Source organism: Taurulus bubalis (assembly GCF_910589615.1).
Source record: "Taurulus bubalis genome assembly, chromosome: 9".
Lineage (NCBI taxonomy): Eukaryota > Metazoa > Chordata > Actinopteri > Perciformes > Cottidae > Taurulus > Taurulus bubalis.
In genome coordinates, this window is record NC_136597.1 from 26,025,582 (window position 1) to 26,041,728 (window position 16,147).

Sequence of the window (16,147 nt, forward strand, 5' to 3'; positions counted from 1 at the left end):
CGTGTGTGCGTGTGTGTGTGTGTGTGTGTGTGTGTGTGTGTGTGTGTGTGTGTGTGTGTGTGTGTGTGTGTGTGTGTGTCCGCAGCAGAAGCAGGTGTTTCCTCTCTCGGTGTCACAGGTCAGAGGAAGGTGTTCTGTCTCCAGCTCACACACACATGTCCCTCTGGATTACTCCGCGCGGGACTCGATCCGCCCGCATCAGCACCCAAAAACCAAACCCCAAAAACATCACAAAAAAAATCCAATCCACTTCCCCTGTAGTTGTAGATCTCAGCTGGTCCCGATCCCGGATGAGAAGAAGCGGTAAATTCCTCCAAACTGCATCTTTTTCCTCCTGAAGGCTCCGGATTCACCTGCAGGTTGTCGGGTCGAATCCCCGCCGCTCAAGCCGGGGATGAGGCTGCGGGTCCCGGGCTCCTCTTGCTCGCACGCACCGCACTAGCTCGCGCTCAGATCAGTGTGTCATCTCCACGTCGGGGTCGATATGTTACAGAGGAGCCGGAGTCAAGCACGCGCTTCTCGCAGCTCTGCGAAGTGCGCGGTGCGCGGTGCGGTGCGGCGCGGCGCGGCGCGGCGCGGCGGTCCTGCGTCACAGGGAGCACGGCGGGCTCTCGCGCTCATCACACGGTCCGAGGTCCGAGGTCCGGGGTCCGGGTCCCCGGTCACAGGGCCGGGCTCGGGGTCTTAGCTGGGCTCGGATGGATCCAGCAGGTCCTCATGGAGAAGGAGGAAGCGCGTGCGTACGTGTGTGCGTGTGTGTGTGCGCGCGTATGCTCACGCTCGTGCAGAGACAGATGGAGTTAATGAGCTTGATCAGTCAGAGAGAAGCTGCACGCGCAGAGGAGAACAGAGGAGAAGGAGCAGGTCGCCCCCTGGCGGTCGAGCAGCGCAACTACACGCAGACCTTCAACTTGTACTTATACTCATATTACTCTAAATATGCATCACATTTGTCATGTGATTTATTATTATTACTTTTATTATAATAACTATAATGATAATAATAATTATTATTATGATCTTATTATAGACAAAAAGTAATGATCCTTACTTGTTTATATTATACGCCATTGACACACGCACATAGACGCACACCCAGATGCGCACACGCACACGCACACACACACACACAATTGTCATGTGTTTTAATATTATTACTATTATTATAATAACTTAATAACTTAATAACTTAATATTGATTAGTATTTGTATTATTACTATCATATTAATACAGACGAAAAGTAATGATCCTTACTTGTTTATAATATGTAAACACCATTGACACACACACATGCACACAGATGCACACACACACACACACACACACACATGCACACACATACAAACGCACACAGACGCACAAACACACACACGCACGCACACACACACAGACGCACACACACACAATTGTCATGTGTTTTATTATTTTGTCTTTAATTTATTTAGCATATTTGATATTTTCATTTGTATTCTTTTTAGTTTTTTTTTTTATTGTTGTTATACTTGATATTTTAATTAGGCATTTTTACAGTTTAACAAACAAACAACCTTCAAAAGTAAGAAGGAATATAAGGAATGAGCCATGCATCTGGCCAAGTGGGCCATAAAGAAAGAAAACAAATATTTAAAGTAAAAATAAGAAAACATAAGAAAACAAAGCAATCAAACAACCGTGCAACACTTCAAAAGCATCGCCAGTCAATCGTGTCAATTCATTCCAACATACAGATGTATTATACAAACTTATATTCAAAGACTTATATTCACAGGGTTTCGTTAACTTAGTTTTAAACTCATAAATATATATATATATATATATATATATATATATATTTATATATATATATATATATATATACATATATATATACATATATATGTATATATATACATATATATGTATATATATATATATATATATATATATATATTTATATATACATATATATGTATATATATATATATATATATATATATATATATTTATATATATAAATATATATATATATATATATATATATATATATATATATATATATAAGGGGTTGCATCTTGATGAAACATAGTGCTTGTCTTTAAGAGATGCTGAGCTTCTCGAGCCAACTGTCTTTTTAGTTTCAACAACATTCCTCTTAGTATTGTATTTTTTTTGTAAATATTCTCTATTTGTGTGTAACCTCTGCATTGACCCCTGTGCATCACTACAGGCGTATCTTTATCTGATTTTAAACGTTTTCTAACCTTAAAACATGATCATTAACGTTTTTTCATATTTTGAGCACAATTGCTGCACTAAATGATAAACGTCATGTTTGATGTGTTGAACGTGAACGGGTTCTCTGGAGTCACGTTACACGTGTTTCTCACCAAATACATGTTTATATCTGGACACCTGATGTGTTCTGTACTCACTGACAGATCTGGAGTCAGTTAGCCTCGCGTGACCCGACATGCTAACATGCTAACATGCTAACACACAGTGAAACGGTCCAACCCTGTCTCCTAAAAATTACGTTCCCCCAGAACTAATACGCGTTCCCAACTACGTTCGATCAGAAACGTATCTCCTCCCTGATTATGTTTGTGTTTGACGTATTACACATACGTTGATTATACACGTATACGTGCGTATGTTGTTTATGCACGTATTTTTGTTTTATTGTTTTTATGTTTGTTTGACGTATTACAAATACGTTGATAATCGTGTGATTGTGTTATTGTTTCCTTGTTTTATTTAAGCATATTTTAATTTTTAAACTCTGCGGAGAAAAAAAGAAAAGAGGAGCGGGGTGAGGCCAGTGACAGCCGGCCAGTGACAGCCGGCCGGCCCGGGCCGGGCGCCGGCCACACCGGTAGCCCGAGAGTCGGCCGCACCGGGAGGCGAAGACCGTTTGCCCGCCGTTGTTAGGCCGGTCTTCAGACTGCTTGCACCGGGGCTCGGTCTTCAGACGCTTGGCGCCGCCGTCAGGCCGTCGGTAACAGCCTCCTTCGCGCCGGCTCCGGTCTTCTCTGAGTCGGGTTGTTTGGGAATGCAGCCCAAAGTGTGTGATGAACTCCATCTAGTGCAGTAAACCACTGCGATCATCAGCAGACACTCGGATCTCTGAGGTCACATCAAGTGCAGAATCTGACGTGAAAAATACTCAAACGGGCGGAAGGAGTCACGGGACCCAACATCCGGTTTTCAAAATACTAACTGATATGAATGTGTTCAGAACATTTCTGACCACATCCACACATCTTAACTGTACTGGTCTTACAGAAATATTGTAATATGTCAAACACAACATACTGTTACAGTCTGGCCTAACAACGGCGGGCAAACGGTCTTCGCCTCCCGGTGCGGTCGACTCTCAGGCGCCCGGGCCGGCTGTCACTGGCCTCACCCCGCCTCGCTTTTCTTTTTTTCTCCGCAGAGTTTAAAAATTAAAATATGCTTAAATAAAGCAAGAAAACAATAACACAAACACACGATTATGAACGTATTTGTAATACGTCAAACACAAACATAAAACAATGAAACAAAAATACGTGTATAATCAACATACGTGTATAATCAACGTATGTGTAATACGTCAAACACAAACATAATCAGGGAGGAGATACGTTTCTGATCGAACGTAATTGGGAATGCGTATTAGTTCTGGGGGAACGTAGTTTTTAGGAGACAGGATTGAAGGGTCTGAAGGCTGCAGGACATGAAGCCAAACAAGAAGCCTTGTTCCCTTAAAGAGCTGCACTTTGTCAGGGACTCACTGTTCCTGCTTCATTACACACACACACGCACACACACACACACACACACACACACACACACACACACACACACACACACACACAGATTCGAACATATGATGCAATTTTCTGCAGCAAAAAAGTAGATTAGTGGACAGACAGAGAGACGCACATATTATCACATCCCCATGGCGGAGAGAACAGCATGACATGTATGTGTTTTATTAATAATAAACGACAGCAATTTCTTGCAGAAATTATCATTTTATTCAGTTTGAACTGCAGTAAAATCCTGCAGAGGAATTTGGTGAGTGAAGATCTGGAACTGTAGACGTACGTTTATTAATTTAGTGTGTTATTAATGTTTTGATGGTCCATTATGACAGAATTCAGAATTTAAAAAAGGGTTTCCTCAACAGATGTGTCAACATGTGTCTACATTTTGATTATTGATGAATCAGTTTAGTAAATTATTAATCAAAAGCTCTCAACAATTCAACGTCACGGTCAGCGTCTCAGTGAGGATGTGATGATGTCACAGTAAACTGAATATCTTTTGACAAAACAATAAAACACAGAGTTTTGATGATTCTCAAAAGGAACAAAAGCCAGACGAGCAGAAGAGCATTTTTTTATTTAGACAGAGTGCAGAGTATATAAATGTACTTTCTGAAAGTTATGAATATACACACATGAATATAACTTCCAATCATTTACATGACTTTTCCAGGTTTTCCATGACAGTAAGAACCCTGGAAGTGTCCATGATGGCGAGGCGTTGCCGTGGTTACAGGTGAGATGAGGTCGCTCCAGGGCTGGAGCCGCCGTACAGGTTCTCCCTCAGGAACACCAGCGTCTTCCTCCAGGAGTCTTCCTGAGCCAGAGCATGAGCCACGGGTTCTCCTCCCCACAGGACCATGACTGAGGGGGGGGGGGGGGGGGGGGGGGAGAGAGAGGGAGAGGGAGGGAGGAGAGAGAGGGGGAGGGAGTGAGTGAGTGTGAGAGAGAGAGAGAGAGAGAGAGAGAGAGAGAGAGAGAGAGGGAGGGGGGGAGAGAGAGCTCTGAACTGAGGACACACACACACACAAGCACACACACACACACACGCACACAAGCACACACACACACACAGGTACACAAGCACACGCACAAGCACACACACACAAGCACACACACATACACACACAGGCACACAAGCACACACACATGCACACACAAGCGCACACAAGCACACGCACAAGCACACACATACACAGACACACACTCAAGCACACACACACACACAAGCACACACAGACACACACACACAAGCACACACGCACACAAGCACACACACAAGCACACAAGCACACACACAAGTATATTCATATATGTACACATACAAAACACACACATATTACAAAAGAATGATGGTACTTAGTAAAGACTTTTGCAGTGTTTGTCATAATGATGAGATGGTGTCAATAGGTAGAGAGAAGGTATAGACGTATCGCTTGATAAGGGTTGAGAGGAGATACAGCCTACAAGCTGTAAAACACCCTTGACAAAACCTATAATGTATTTTGAAAAAAAAAACACAAAAAACGAACGATTTAGCACGGGCGAGATGAAAGATCGAAGGCGTTATACCAATATCGGATGAGGATTATCATTTCCTCCGGGATCACAGCCGACGGATTGCCACCGAGTTAGGTGGATCATTGCTAATAGACCTTTGTAGACCTCTATCATACGTAGGCTCAGTGGATCTTTGCTAATAGACCTTTGTAGACCTCTATCATACGTAGGCTCAGTGGATCTTTGCTAATAGACCTTTGTAGACCTCTATCATACGTAGGCTCAATGGATCATTGCTAATAGACCTTTGTAGACCTCTATCATACGTAGGCTCAGTGGATCTTTGCTAATAGACCTTTGTAGACCTCTATCATACGTAGGCTCAGTGGATCTTTGCTAATAGACCTTTGTAGACCTCTATCATACGTAGGCTCAGTGGATCTTTGCTAATAGACCTTTGTAGACCTCTATCATACGTAGGCTCAGTGGATCTTTGCTAATAGACCTTTGTAGACCTCTATCATACGTAGGCTCAGTGGATCTTTGCTAATAGACCTTTGTAGACCTCTATACAAATATTACCACGTCATCAGCGTATGCTGATAAAATAAGCTTTTTGTTAGAACCCTTTAAGCCCTGCCCTTCAATCTCCGCTCTGATTATACACAATAGAGGTTCAATAGCCAGCGCATATAGCATTCCTGAGAGAGAGCAGCCCTGTCTCACCCCTCTATGCACTCTTAAAGGGGGCGCTGAGGCCTCCATTAATTTTCAGCACACTCTCAATGTCCTGGTACAACACCTTAATCATACCTATGAGACCTGGACTGAGGCCCAAACTCTCTAGAGTCTTCCAGAGGTAAAGGTGCTCAACCCGGTCAAAAGCCTTTTCCTGGTCTAACGAAATGAGACCAGTTTTAACGCCCAAAGAACCAGAGATGTCCAAAAAATCACGAATTAAGGATACATTGTCCAGTATTCTCCTACCCGGCACGCAGTATGTCTGGTCTTTGTGGATGACCTTGTCCATAACCTCCCTCAGCCGGTTGGCCAGTGCTTTAGACAGGATCTTGTAGTCCGAGCAGAGAAGGGACACCGGACGCCAGTTCTTAATTTCCTGCAGGTCTCCTTTTTTCAGCAGCAACGTTACCACTGCCCTTCTGCAACTGAGCGGCAACATCGTGTCTTTAAAACTCTCTGTAAAAACAGTTAAAAGCTCCCCCCCCATATCGCTCCAGAATTCTTTGTAGAGCTCTACCGGGATCCCGTCAATTCCTGGGTTCTTCCCCCCCTTCATTCCCTGCAGAGCCGCGCACAGTTCATCCGCCCCCAGAGGACCCGCCAAGCCGGCGTTCACACCCTTCGGGACCCTTGGTAGCTCTCCACAGAAACGCTGAAACAGATCGTCATTTTTATTATACTCCTCAGAGTAGAGCTCAGAGTAAAAGCTTGCCGCTCTCTTCCGGATACCGTTTGTGTCTCTGATTCCTTGTCCTGCCTCAGATCTTATAGCATGGATGACCCTGCTCTGCCCATTCTTCTTCTCCAGTCCGAAGAAGAACTTTGACCCCTGACCCCTGTCCTTCCACCTGCTGACCAACAACTGCTCTCTCTTCTTCCACTTCATGGCCCAGCGTTATCCCCTCTTCTTCCACCTGCTGGACCCCCTTTGTCCCCTCCTTCCCCACCTGCTGGACCTCCTCCATCCCCTCCTTTCCCACCTGCTGGACCTCCTCCATCTCCTCCTTCCCCACCTGCTGGACCTCCTCCGTCACCTCCTTCCCCACCTGCTGGACCTCCTCCATCCCCTCCTTTCCCACCTGCTGGACTTCCTCTGTCCCCTCCTTCCCCACCTGCTGGACCTTCTCCATCCCCTCCTTCCCCACCTGCTGGACCTTCTCCGTCCCCTCCTTTCCCACCTGCTGGACCTCCTCCGTCCCCTCCTTTCCTACCTGTTGTACTTCCTCCATCCCTTCTTCCATTTCCTGCACCCCACCTGTCCCCTCCTTGCTCCCCCCGTGTACCCCACCTGCCTCCTGTTGTTGCTGTTGGCCGTCCTGCTTGCCCCCTCCGTCCTCAGTGTCTTTCTGCCTTGAGTCTTCCTTGGCACTGTCCTTTTCAGCAGACTTATTTTTTTGAGGACATGCCTTGCTCTGATGTCCCTCTCTACCACAACTAAAACATTTCATATCGTCAGACGTTGCAAAAAAAACATATTCAAACCCCTTGCCCCTTAATTTGAACACCAGGTTCAGCTCTTCATTCCTGTTGTTGAGGATCATGAAGAGCTGCCTCCAATGTGACACCACGTGTTTTAGGAGGGGAGACTTGCACCCTGAGGACAGCTTCTTTACCTGAGAGACGACTCTCCCATGTCTGGAGAGCTCTCCCGTGATCACCTCTCTCTAATGAATGGTGGGACGTTCGACACTACGACCCTCACTGCCGGTGTACTCAGAGGAAGGACGGGTACGTGTGTGTCCAACAACACGATCCCCTCCTCCACCACCGTATTTGCCTTGTGCACACTCTCTAGAAAAATTACCACAGCCTTGTTGACCCTCGCAGCGGACTTCACGCTGCTGTGACCCACTAGTTTCCCCACTGCCATGCTGCAGTCTTCTCTTGAGCACGGGAAGCACGGCGCGATCTTTACGCCGTGCTTCCTGGTCAGTTTGTGCAGCTGCTGCATGCGCGCTGAGCAGCACGCGCCGCTCGACTGCACACAAACACACACAAAGACTCGACACCCCGCTAAAATATACAAAACAACCTTGTGAACTCTACACACCACAACACACTCTCATACAAAAGATTGCTCAGTGAACAAAAATCGGAAAAAAAACGCTCGTATCGCTCTCGAAGCACGCTTTGCGCTCTCAGCACTCCTTCCACTTGAGAGAGAGAGGGAGGGAGGGGGGAGAGAGAGAGAGGGAGAGGTAGAGAGAGAGAGAGAGAGAGAGGGAGGGGGAGAGAGAGAGAGGGAGAGGGAGAGAGAGAGAGAGAGAGAGAGAGGGAGGGGGAGAGAGAGAAAGTGAGAGAGAGAGGGAGGGAGGGGGGGGAGAGAGAGAGAGAGAGAAAGAGAGGGGGGGGGAGAGAAAGAAGGTGAGGGAGGGAGGGAGGGAGGGGGGGGAGAGAGAGAGGGAGAGATAGAGAGAGAGAGAGAGAGAGAGGGAGGGGGAGAGAGAGAAAGTGAGAGAGAGAGGGAGGGAGGGGGGGAGAGAGAGCGGGAGAGAGATGGAGAGAGAGAGAGAGGGGGGGAGGGGGGAGAGAGAGGGAGAGATAGAGAGAGAGAGAGGGAGGGGGAGAGAGAGAAAGTGAGAGAGAGAGGGAAGGAGGGGAGGAGAGAGAGAGCTCTGAACTGAGGACACACACACACACATGCACACACACACACACAAGCACACACAAGCACACACACACGCACAAGCAAACAAGCACACACACAAGCACACACGCACAGGCACACACACACACACACATAAGCACACATACACACACAGGCACACACAAGCGCACACAAGCACACACACACACACACACACAAACACACACAAGCACACACCCACAAGCACGCACGCACACACACACAGACACACATAGACACACACACAAGCACACACACAGACACACACACACAAGCACACACACACACACACAAGCACACACACACAAGCACAAGCACACACGCACACAAGCACACTCACACACACACAGGCACACAAGCACACTCACACGCGCACACGCACACACACTAGCACACACACACAAGCACACACACACAAGCACAAGCACACACGCACACAAGCACACTCACACACACACAGGCACACAAGCACACTCACACGCGCACACGCACACACACTAGCACACAAGCACACGCACACACACGCTAACTAACACACTAACACACACACACACACAGACAGACTAACACACTAACACACACACACACACACACACACACATACAGAGACACACACACACACACACACCACCACCTACCTTTCTGAGCCGTGCTGCTGACGGTCTTGAACACGCTAGCTCTAGCGGACGGCGTGTACGGCGCCTCGATCAGGTGACCGGCGTTCGGGTACGACAGGACGGTCAGCAGGCGCTCGTTCCCGGCGCGCTGCATCATCGCCTTCATCTGGAAAACACACGCATGTTTCTCTGTGATGTTCACATACACACACAAGTACATTCATATATGTACACATACAAAACACACACATATTACAAAAGAATGATGGTACTTAGTAAAGACTTTTGCAGTGTTTGTCATAATGATGAGATGGTGTCAATAGGTAGAGAGAAGGTATAGACGTATCGCTTGATAAGGGTTGAGAGGAGATACAGCCTACAAGCTGTAAAACACCCTCGACAAAACCTATAATGTATTTTGAAAAAAAAACACAAAAAACGAACGATTTAGCACGGGGCGAGATGAAAGATCGAAGGCGTTATACCAATATCGGATGAGGATTATCATTTCCTCCGGGATCACAGCCGACGGATTGCCACCGAGCTAGGTGGATCATTGCTAATAGACCTTTGTAGACCTCTATCATACGTAGGCTCAGTGGATCATTGCTAATAGATCCTTGTAGACCTCTATCATACGTAGGCTCAGTGGATCTTTGCTAATAGATCCTTGTAGACCTCTATCATACGTAGGCTCAGTGGATCATTGCTAATAGACCCTTGTAGACCTCTATCATACGTATGCTTAGTGGATCATTGCTAATAGACCTTTGTAGACCTCTATCATACGTATGCTTAGTGGATCTTTGCTAATAGACTGGGTGCTGCTGCAGGTTCGTCAGCTGGAGAGGACGGTGAGTCTGCGGGACCTCGCAGACTCACCAACCCCCCCTTCCCCTCCTCTTCCCCTGGCAAGACCACCGTTCACGTTACACTACGGAGTTCTTCTCATGGTGTGCAGGGACCTAGTATCTCATATACATGCACACATCACATGACCAAGCCATTTATAAATTACAGTGGCTTGCAAAAGTATTCATACCCCTTGAACGTTTCCACATTTTGTCACATTACACGGCACAAACATAAATATATAGAATGTTGGGAGCAAATAGGACCATGAAATCCAAGGAACACACCAGACAGGTCAGAGATAAAGTTGTGGAGAAGTTTAAAGCAGGGTTAGGCTATGAAAAGATTTCCCAAGCTTTGAACATGTCACGCAGCACTGTTCAATCCATTATCCGGAAATGGAAAGAGTATGGCACAACTGCAAACCTACCAAGACACGGCCGTCCACCTAAACTCACAGGCCGAACAAGGAGAGCACTGACAGGAGATGCAGCCAAGAGGCCCACGGTGACTCTGGACCAACTGCAGAGATCCACAGCTCAGGTGGGGGAATCTGTCGACAGGACAACTATTGGGCGTGCACTCCACAAATCTGGCCTTTATGGAAGAGTGGCAAGAAGAACGCCACTGTTAAAAGAAAACCATAAGAAGTCCCGTTTGCAGTTTGCCAGAAACCCTGTGGGGGACACAGCAAACATGTGGAAGAAGGTGCTCTGGTCAGATGAGACCAAAATTGAACTTTTTGGCCTGAATGCAAAACGTTTTGTGTGGCAGAAACCTAACACTGCACATCACCCTGAACACACCATCCCCACTGTCAAACATGGTGGTGGTAGCATGATGCTCTGGGGTGCTTCTCTTCAGCACGGACAGGGAAGTTAGTCAGAGTTGATGGGACGATGGATGGAGCCAAATACAGGGCAATCTTGGAAGAAAACCTGTTGGAGTCTGCAAAAGACTTGAGACTGGGGCGGAGGTTCACCTTCCAGCAGGACAACGACCCTAAACATAAAAGCCAGGGCTACAATGAAATGGTTTAAAACAAAACATATTCATGTGTTAGAATGGCCCAGTCAAAGTCCAGACCTAAATCCCATCGAGAATCTGTGGCAATATCTGAAAACCGCCGTTCACAAACGCTCTCCATCTAATCTGACTGACCTTGTGCTGTTTTGCAAAGAAGAATGGGCAAAAATCTCAGTCTCTAGATGTGCAAAGCTGGTAGAGACATGCCCCAAAAGACTTGCAGCTGTAATTGCAGCAAAAGGCGGTTCCGCAAAGTATTGACTCTGAAGAATTTTGCACACTGCACTTTTCAGTTTTTTATTTGTGAAAATTGTTTTAAAACATGCAATTTTCTTTGTACTTAACAATTGTGTGACACTTTGTGTTGGTCTTTCACATAAAATTCCAATAAAATATATTTATGTTTGTGGCGTGTAATGTGACAAAATGTGGAAACGTTCAAGGGGTATGAATACTTTTGCAAGCCACTGTATATATACACACATATATGTATAATAATGTTACTTCTTTGGGCTCACTTCATAATGTAAATATTGATATTTTAATGAGTGCATGACCAGTAAACTCACGTCCATTGCAGACTCGTAGGCCGCCCAGCTCTGGTCGTCCTCACCGACAATCAGCAGCAGAGGACACTGGAGTCGCCCCACCTGACAGACACACAGCTTTACTTATTATCATTTCATTATTAACACATACACCTAACACATAACATGTTTACACCTGCAGTTTGGATATTAATACATAAACCTGCAGTCACCTGTGGACTCGTCTACCTGTGGATGTTTCAGACATTCTACAATTCATCTACAAATACTTCATATGTTCCTTCATAGCTGCTGCTCCGTCTCCAGTATGGTTATTATTGTTGTTGTTGTTGTTGTTGTTGTTGTTAGCATAGTTAGCCGCGAGCCGCCGGCTCAACCATCGCCATGTTGAGAGCGGAGTGGAGGCAATAGATATGTTCTGAGTTTTGTATTAAGCAACTTTAACTAAAGACAACTGTCAGAAACTCCCATACAAAATAAAATAAGCTATTTCAGACTGAAAAACCAGTTAAATAAAGAAAGATGAACGTCAGAGGAGGTTCCGTCTGGTACTCACGTCTACTTTGAGTGAGGGGTCGGTGGGGATGGGCATCAGCAGATCTCTCCAGATCCCGCGCTGCTCCTCGTCAAATCGAATTTTATCAGCATTGCTGATAGGAGAGAAAGAAAGAAAAAACAGATAAAGGATTCATAGAAAGCTCAAGGTTTGTCCTGAAAGAGGCGCTAGAGGAAAGATCACGTGGTCGTTAGAACATGAGGTTTACTCTCTGAGGAGCAGGAAGTCACATTTAGGAAGATCTGACTAAAGTGAAATCAACTTACTCGTCATAATGAATCATTATCTGTTCCACAGAGCCGCCGATCGGCTGCACATGACTCCCACTAATACACACCACACACCTGAGCTGGGAGAACACACACACACACACACACACGATCAGCTGAGACAGAAACCTCATGATCGTGGTCAAACGGCCACTTGAGGCTCCTGAAGCGAGTCGATCTCGCTCAAAACTTTACGGTTTCGGTCTCCAAACCTTTCGGTCTCTAAACCTCCATTTTATAGCTACACGCATTACTAAAATAACTACATCAAACAGCAGCCCAGCAATCATTGTGTTTAATATTAAATTCCATCACCGAAGCAGCATGTTGTCGCTTAAGATGATGACGGTTTCTTTTGTAGCCGCCTCACCTTAATCACTTGGGAGTAAACCGCCATTCTGAGGGTGATGCTGGTGCCGAAGGAAAGGCCCAACATGGCGATCCTGCTGCCGAGGATCTGAGGATGCTGCTCCAGGACTCTGTAGGCCGCCTGCAGCAGAGAACACGGGACACGCAAGGTTCAAAACTTTATTAGTATCGTCACATACAAACATGAAAGACAAGTTGTATCGAGTAAGATGATTTATTGTCTTTCAATTAGGACATGGATAGGCTTCCTAGATGCCTAACAATTACCCTTGCCCAACATCACCGTCAAAGCGGTCAAAACCTTTTGCCCTGTCCGGGGTCCAACACCTGCCACCAATCATGACTTCACCAGCGCCACCTGGTGTACACATTTAGGAACAATGTTGATCTCATTTGGCTCCTACACTCTGTCTGTGGATCTACAGCAGGTAACACACCGTCTGTGGATTAAGTGACTCATACAACAAAACACCAGAACTATCCCTTTAACTCGGCTTAATTATTGTAGGAGCAGCTTTCCTCTCCTGTCAGGTGATCTTTGTATTATTTACATTCTGAGAACAGAACAATCTGTTCTAGGAGAGAAATCATTAAAAGGAGATCATTAAAAGGTTTGTGGAGTTTTTTAGAGCCCTCTGAGACAACTGTGTGTTTATTTAGGGGCTGTGTGAATAAAACACTGCTGGACAACTGTGGCTCTTTGTTTAAAGATTAATCAAAAACATTTCCAGCTTCCAGCCAACGAAGCCTGGAGCCAAAGTGTCAAACTAAAGAATATATGACACCACTAAAGATTAACCCTTAAGGGCCAGGCCTTGTGCTACATATCTATAAGAATATGATCTGTTAGTGGACATGTCGTCGTATTAATAATAATTATAATAATAATAATAATTAAAGCTGCTCAGAGCTTTAATTATCGCAGAAAGGTTGACCTCTGGAAAAGCTGCTTTAATTTCAGACAGCGTGGGGAAGAGCGCAGCGTTGACGTTACGTAGTTGTGTCTCAAAGAGACGAAGCTTCACACAGTGTGTGTGTGTGTGTGTGTGTGTGTGTGTGTGTGTGTGTGTGTGTGTGTGTGTGTGAGGACACATTTTCCACCAGGACAACAGAAACAATACATGTACGTTCTGAAGGCGTTTTAGATGAGTTTCACCTCAAAGTACTCGTTGTCCACCATCTTCCCCGTCTCCTTGGTGATCTGAGGCGTCAGGTAGTCGAGGGCCAGCGAGGCGATGCCGTGGGACGCCAGCAGCGCTGCACGATACTCCAACAGCTTCCCTCCACCGCCCCACAGGTCCAGGAGGCCGGGGAACGGTCCCGGGCCTTCAGATGAGACAGAAACCAAAAGACAGTTCGCAGTAGGGCGGTATGGCCAAAAATTCATATCACGGTATTTTGTAAGATTCTGCCGGTTTCACGGTATATCACGGTATTTTCCCCCCCGAGTAAACACATTCATTCATTGACGCTGAAAAGGACCGCCGGTCAAATGAACAACTGTTACGAGTGGTGAGCAGCTAAACCTGGAGGGACTTAGGACCCAGGGGAAGAGAGAAACCGGAAGGGTCTGTCTCTTCCTGAGACGGAGTTTCTTCTTCTTGTGATAGTGGGCGAGCTGTACCCAGCATGCAGTTCGGCAGTGTAATTTTATAAATGTACAATTATTAGTATTACAAATTGTTTATGTGTCACAAACTGTTGTGTCGTGATGTTTTACCTGTTAAAGAGCGTTAGTTGTGGGCTATTAATTGTTGTTATAAAGTTATAACCATGACTAAAGTTATAACCATGACTAAAGTTTGAACCATGACACGTAAGTAGTTCCGACCGCTGCGGCCTCAGCGGTGAAAATAAATGCACCAGTATGACGGTATATGAAAAATTCATACCGTATGGACATTTTAAACTGGTATACCGCACAGCCCTAGATCACAGTTCACAAAACGATGACACCATTGTTTATTTATCAGGTTTTCTCTGATGGAAACCGTTCATTCTCTGGTCCTACCTGAGGGGAGGAAGAGGGTCGCTGTGAGTCCGCCTTCTGTGATCGGGATCCTGCGGACGCCGGGCGCCATGTACCAGCGCTCCACCACCACACCGGCCAGCGCCACCTGGTCCACGAAGCCCTGAGTCAGGTGACCCTGGTACACCGAGATCAGCACCTCCATGGGGGTCTGGACGTTCATCTTCCTCATCCTGAGGGGTGATGGGAAAGAGTCCCCTCTGATACCGATTCAGTGTCCATTGTTTCATGTGAACAGCTCGATTCCCCGTTGCCTACCTGAGTCCCGATTTGCTGCCCGGAACTGGTCTGAGGCTCCACATGAGACCCATAGGTTCAACCCCAGAATATGTCCCGCCCAGACTGGGATCCTCTGAGACTGTGAGGGGAAAGGAATGAAAAAAACAGTTCTCATTTTAATGTTCAGTCTTTCCCAACCTAATTCTATAACACATCGGTGTTCATACACATTCTGACCAGTGGGTTTCAATGACTTTTCCATGACTTTTCCATGACCAAACATTTTGTGAAATCTGGGTGTAAACAGTAAAAAGTGAGTAAATGTAGTATTTAAACTAACAATGAGAATACAAAGCATACAGTAAACCTTAAATGACACAAATTAATGAGACAATAGTTTGATTAAAAGAATAAACCTTTATATAGATGCCTATACAAGGACTTTTCCAGGCCTGGAAATAACCATTTTAAAACTCCATGGCTGTTCCAGGTGTTCCATGACTGTAAGAACCCTGACACACTTTATGACACCTGCAAACATTCCCGAACACATTGTCTAGGTATTATGCCGAGTACCGTTCACGGTCCCGGTGGCGTTGGCAGTGTAGTGAGCGAACGCCTCCCAGCTGTATCCGCCCTCACACTTGCAGAAGGCGTAGACGGTCAGCTGGAGACCAGGGAGGACGTTCTGGACCGAGACGGCGAACTTCTCGTCCATGAGCCCTCTGGACGGCTGGACCGACAGCTTCACACAGCAAGGCTTCCTGTCCATCCTGAGCTGAGAGGAAACAACCACACACATACGACAAGAAAATGAAACTAAAAGAGTCGGAAGGAAACACACCACTCGAGGGAGGAGAGGAAACTACAGTTCCTAATAATGGAAGATGGAATCTATCATTTACCTTTTTGTCTACGTGGCTAAAACTAATGGCTAACACACAGTCGGTCCATACATTTTATAGAAAAGAGAATCCTTCCTCAGTCTACTATTGTAGAAAGG

General features: G+C 46.0%; 1 protein-coding gene across 1 annotated transcript; it reads right to left on the reverse strand.

Annotated features, from left to right (window-relative positions):
- Window positions 1-4,522: 4,522 nt before the first annotated feature.
- LOC306741164 (peroxisomal succinyl-coenzyme A thioesterase-like) lies at window positions 4,523-15,916 on the reverse strand (the record flags this gene model as incomplete). Its single annotated transcript, XM_079223417.1, has 10 exons — window positions 4,523-4,656; window positions 9,298-9,442; window positions 11,724-11,804; window positions 12,259-12,352; window positions 12,525-12,607; window positions 12,898-13,017; window positions 14,053-14,222; window positions 14,908-15,098; window positions 15,184-15,283; window positions 15,721-15,916. 10 exons carry the CDS (start codon window positions 15,914-15,916, stop codon window positions 4,523-4,525), a joined length of 1,314 nt encoding a protein of 437 aa, XP_079079543.1.
- Window positions 15,917-16,147: the final 231 nt, after the last annotated feature.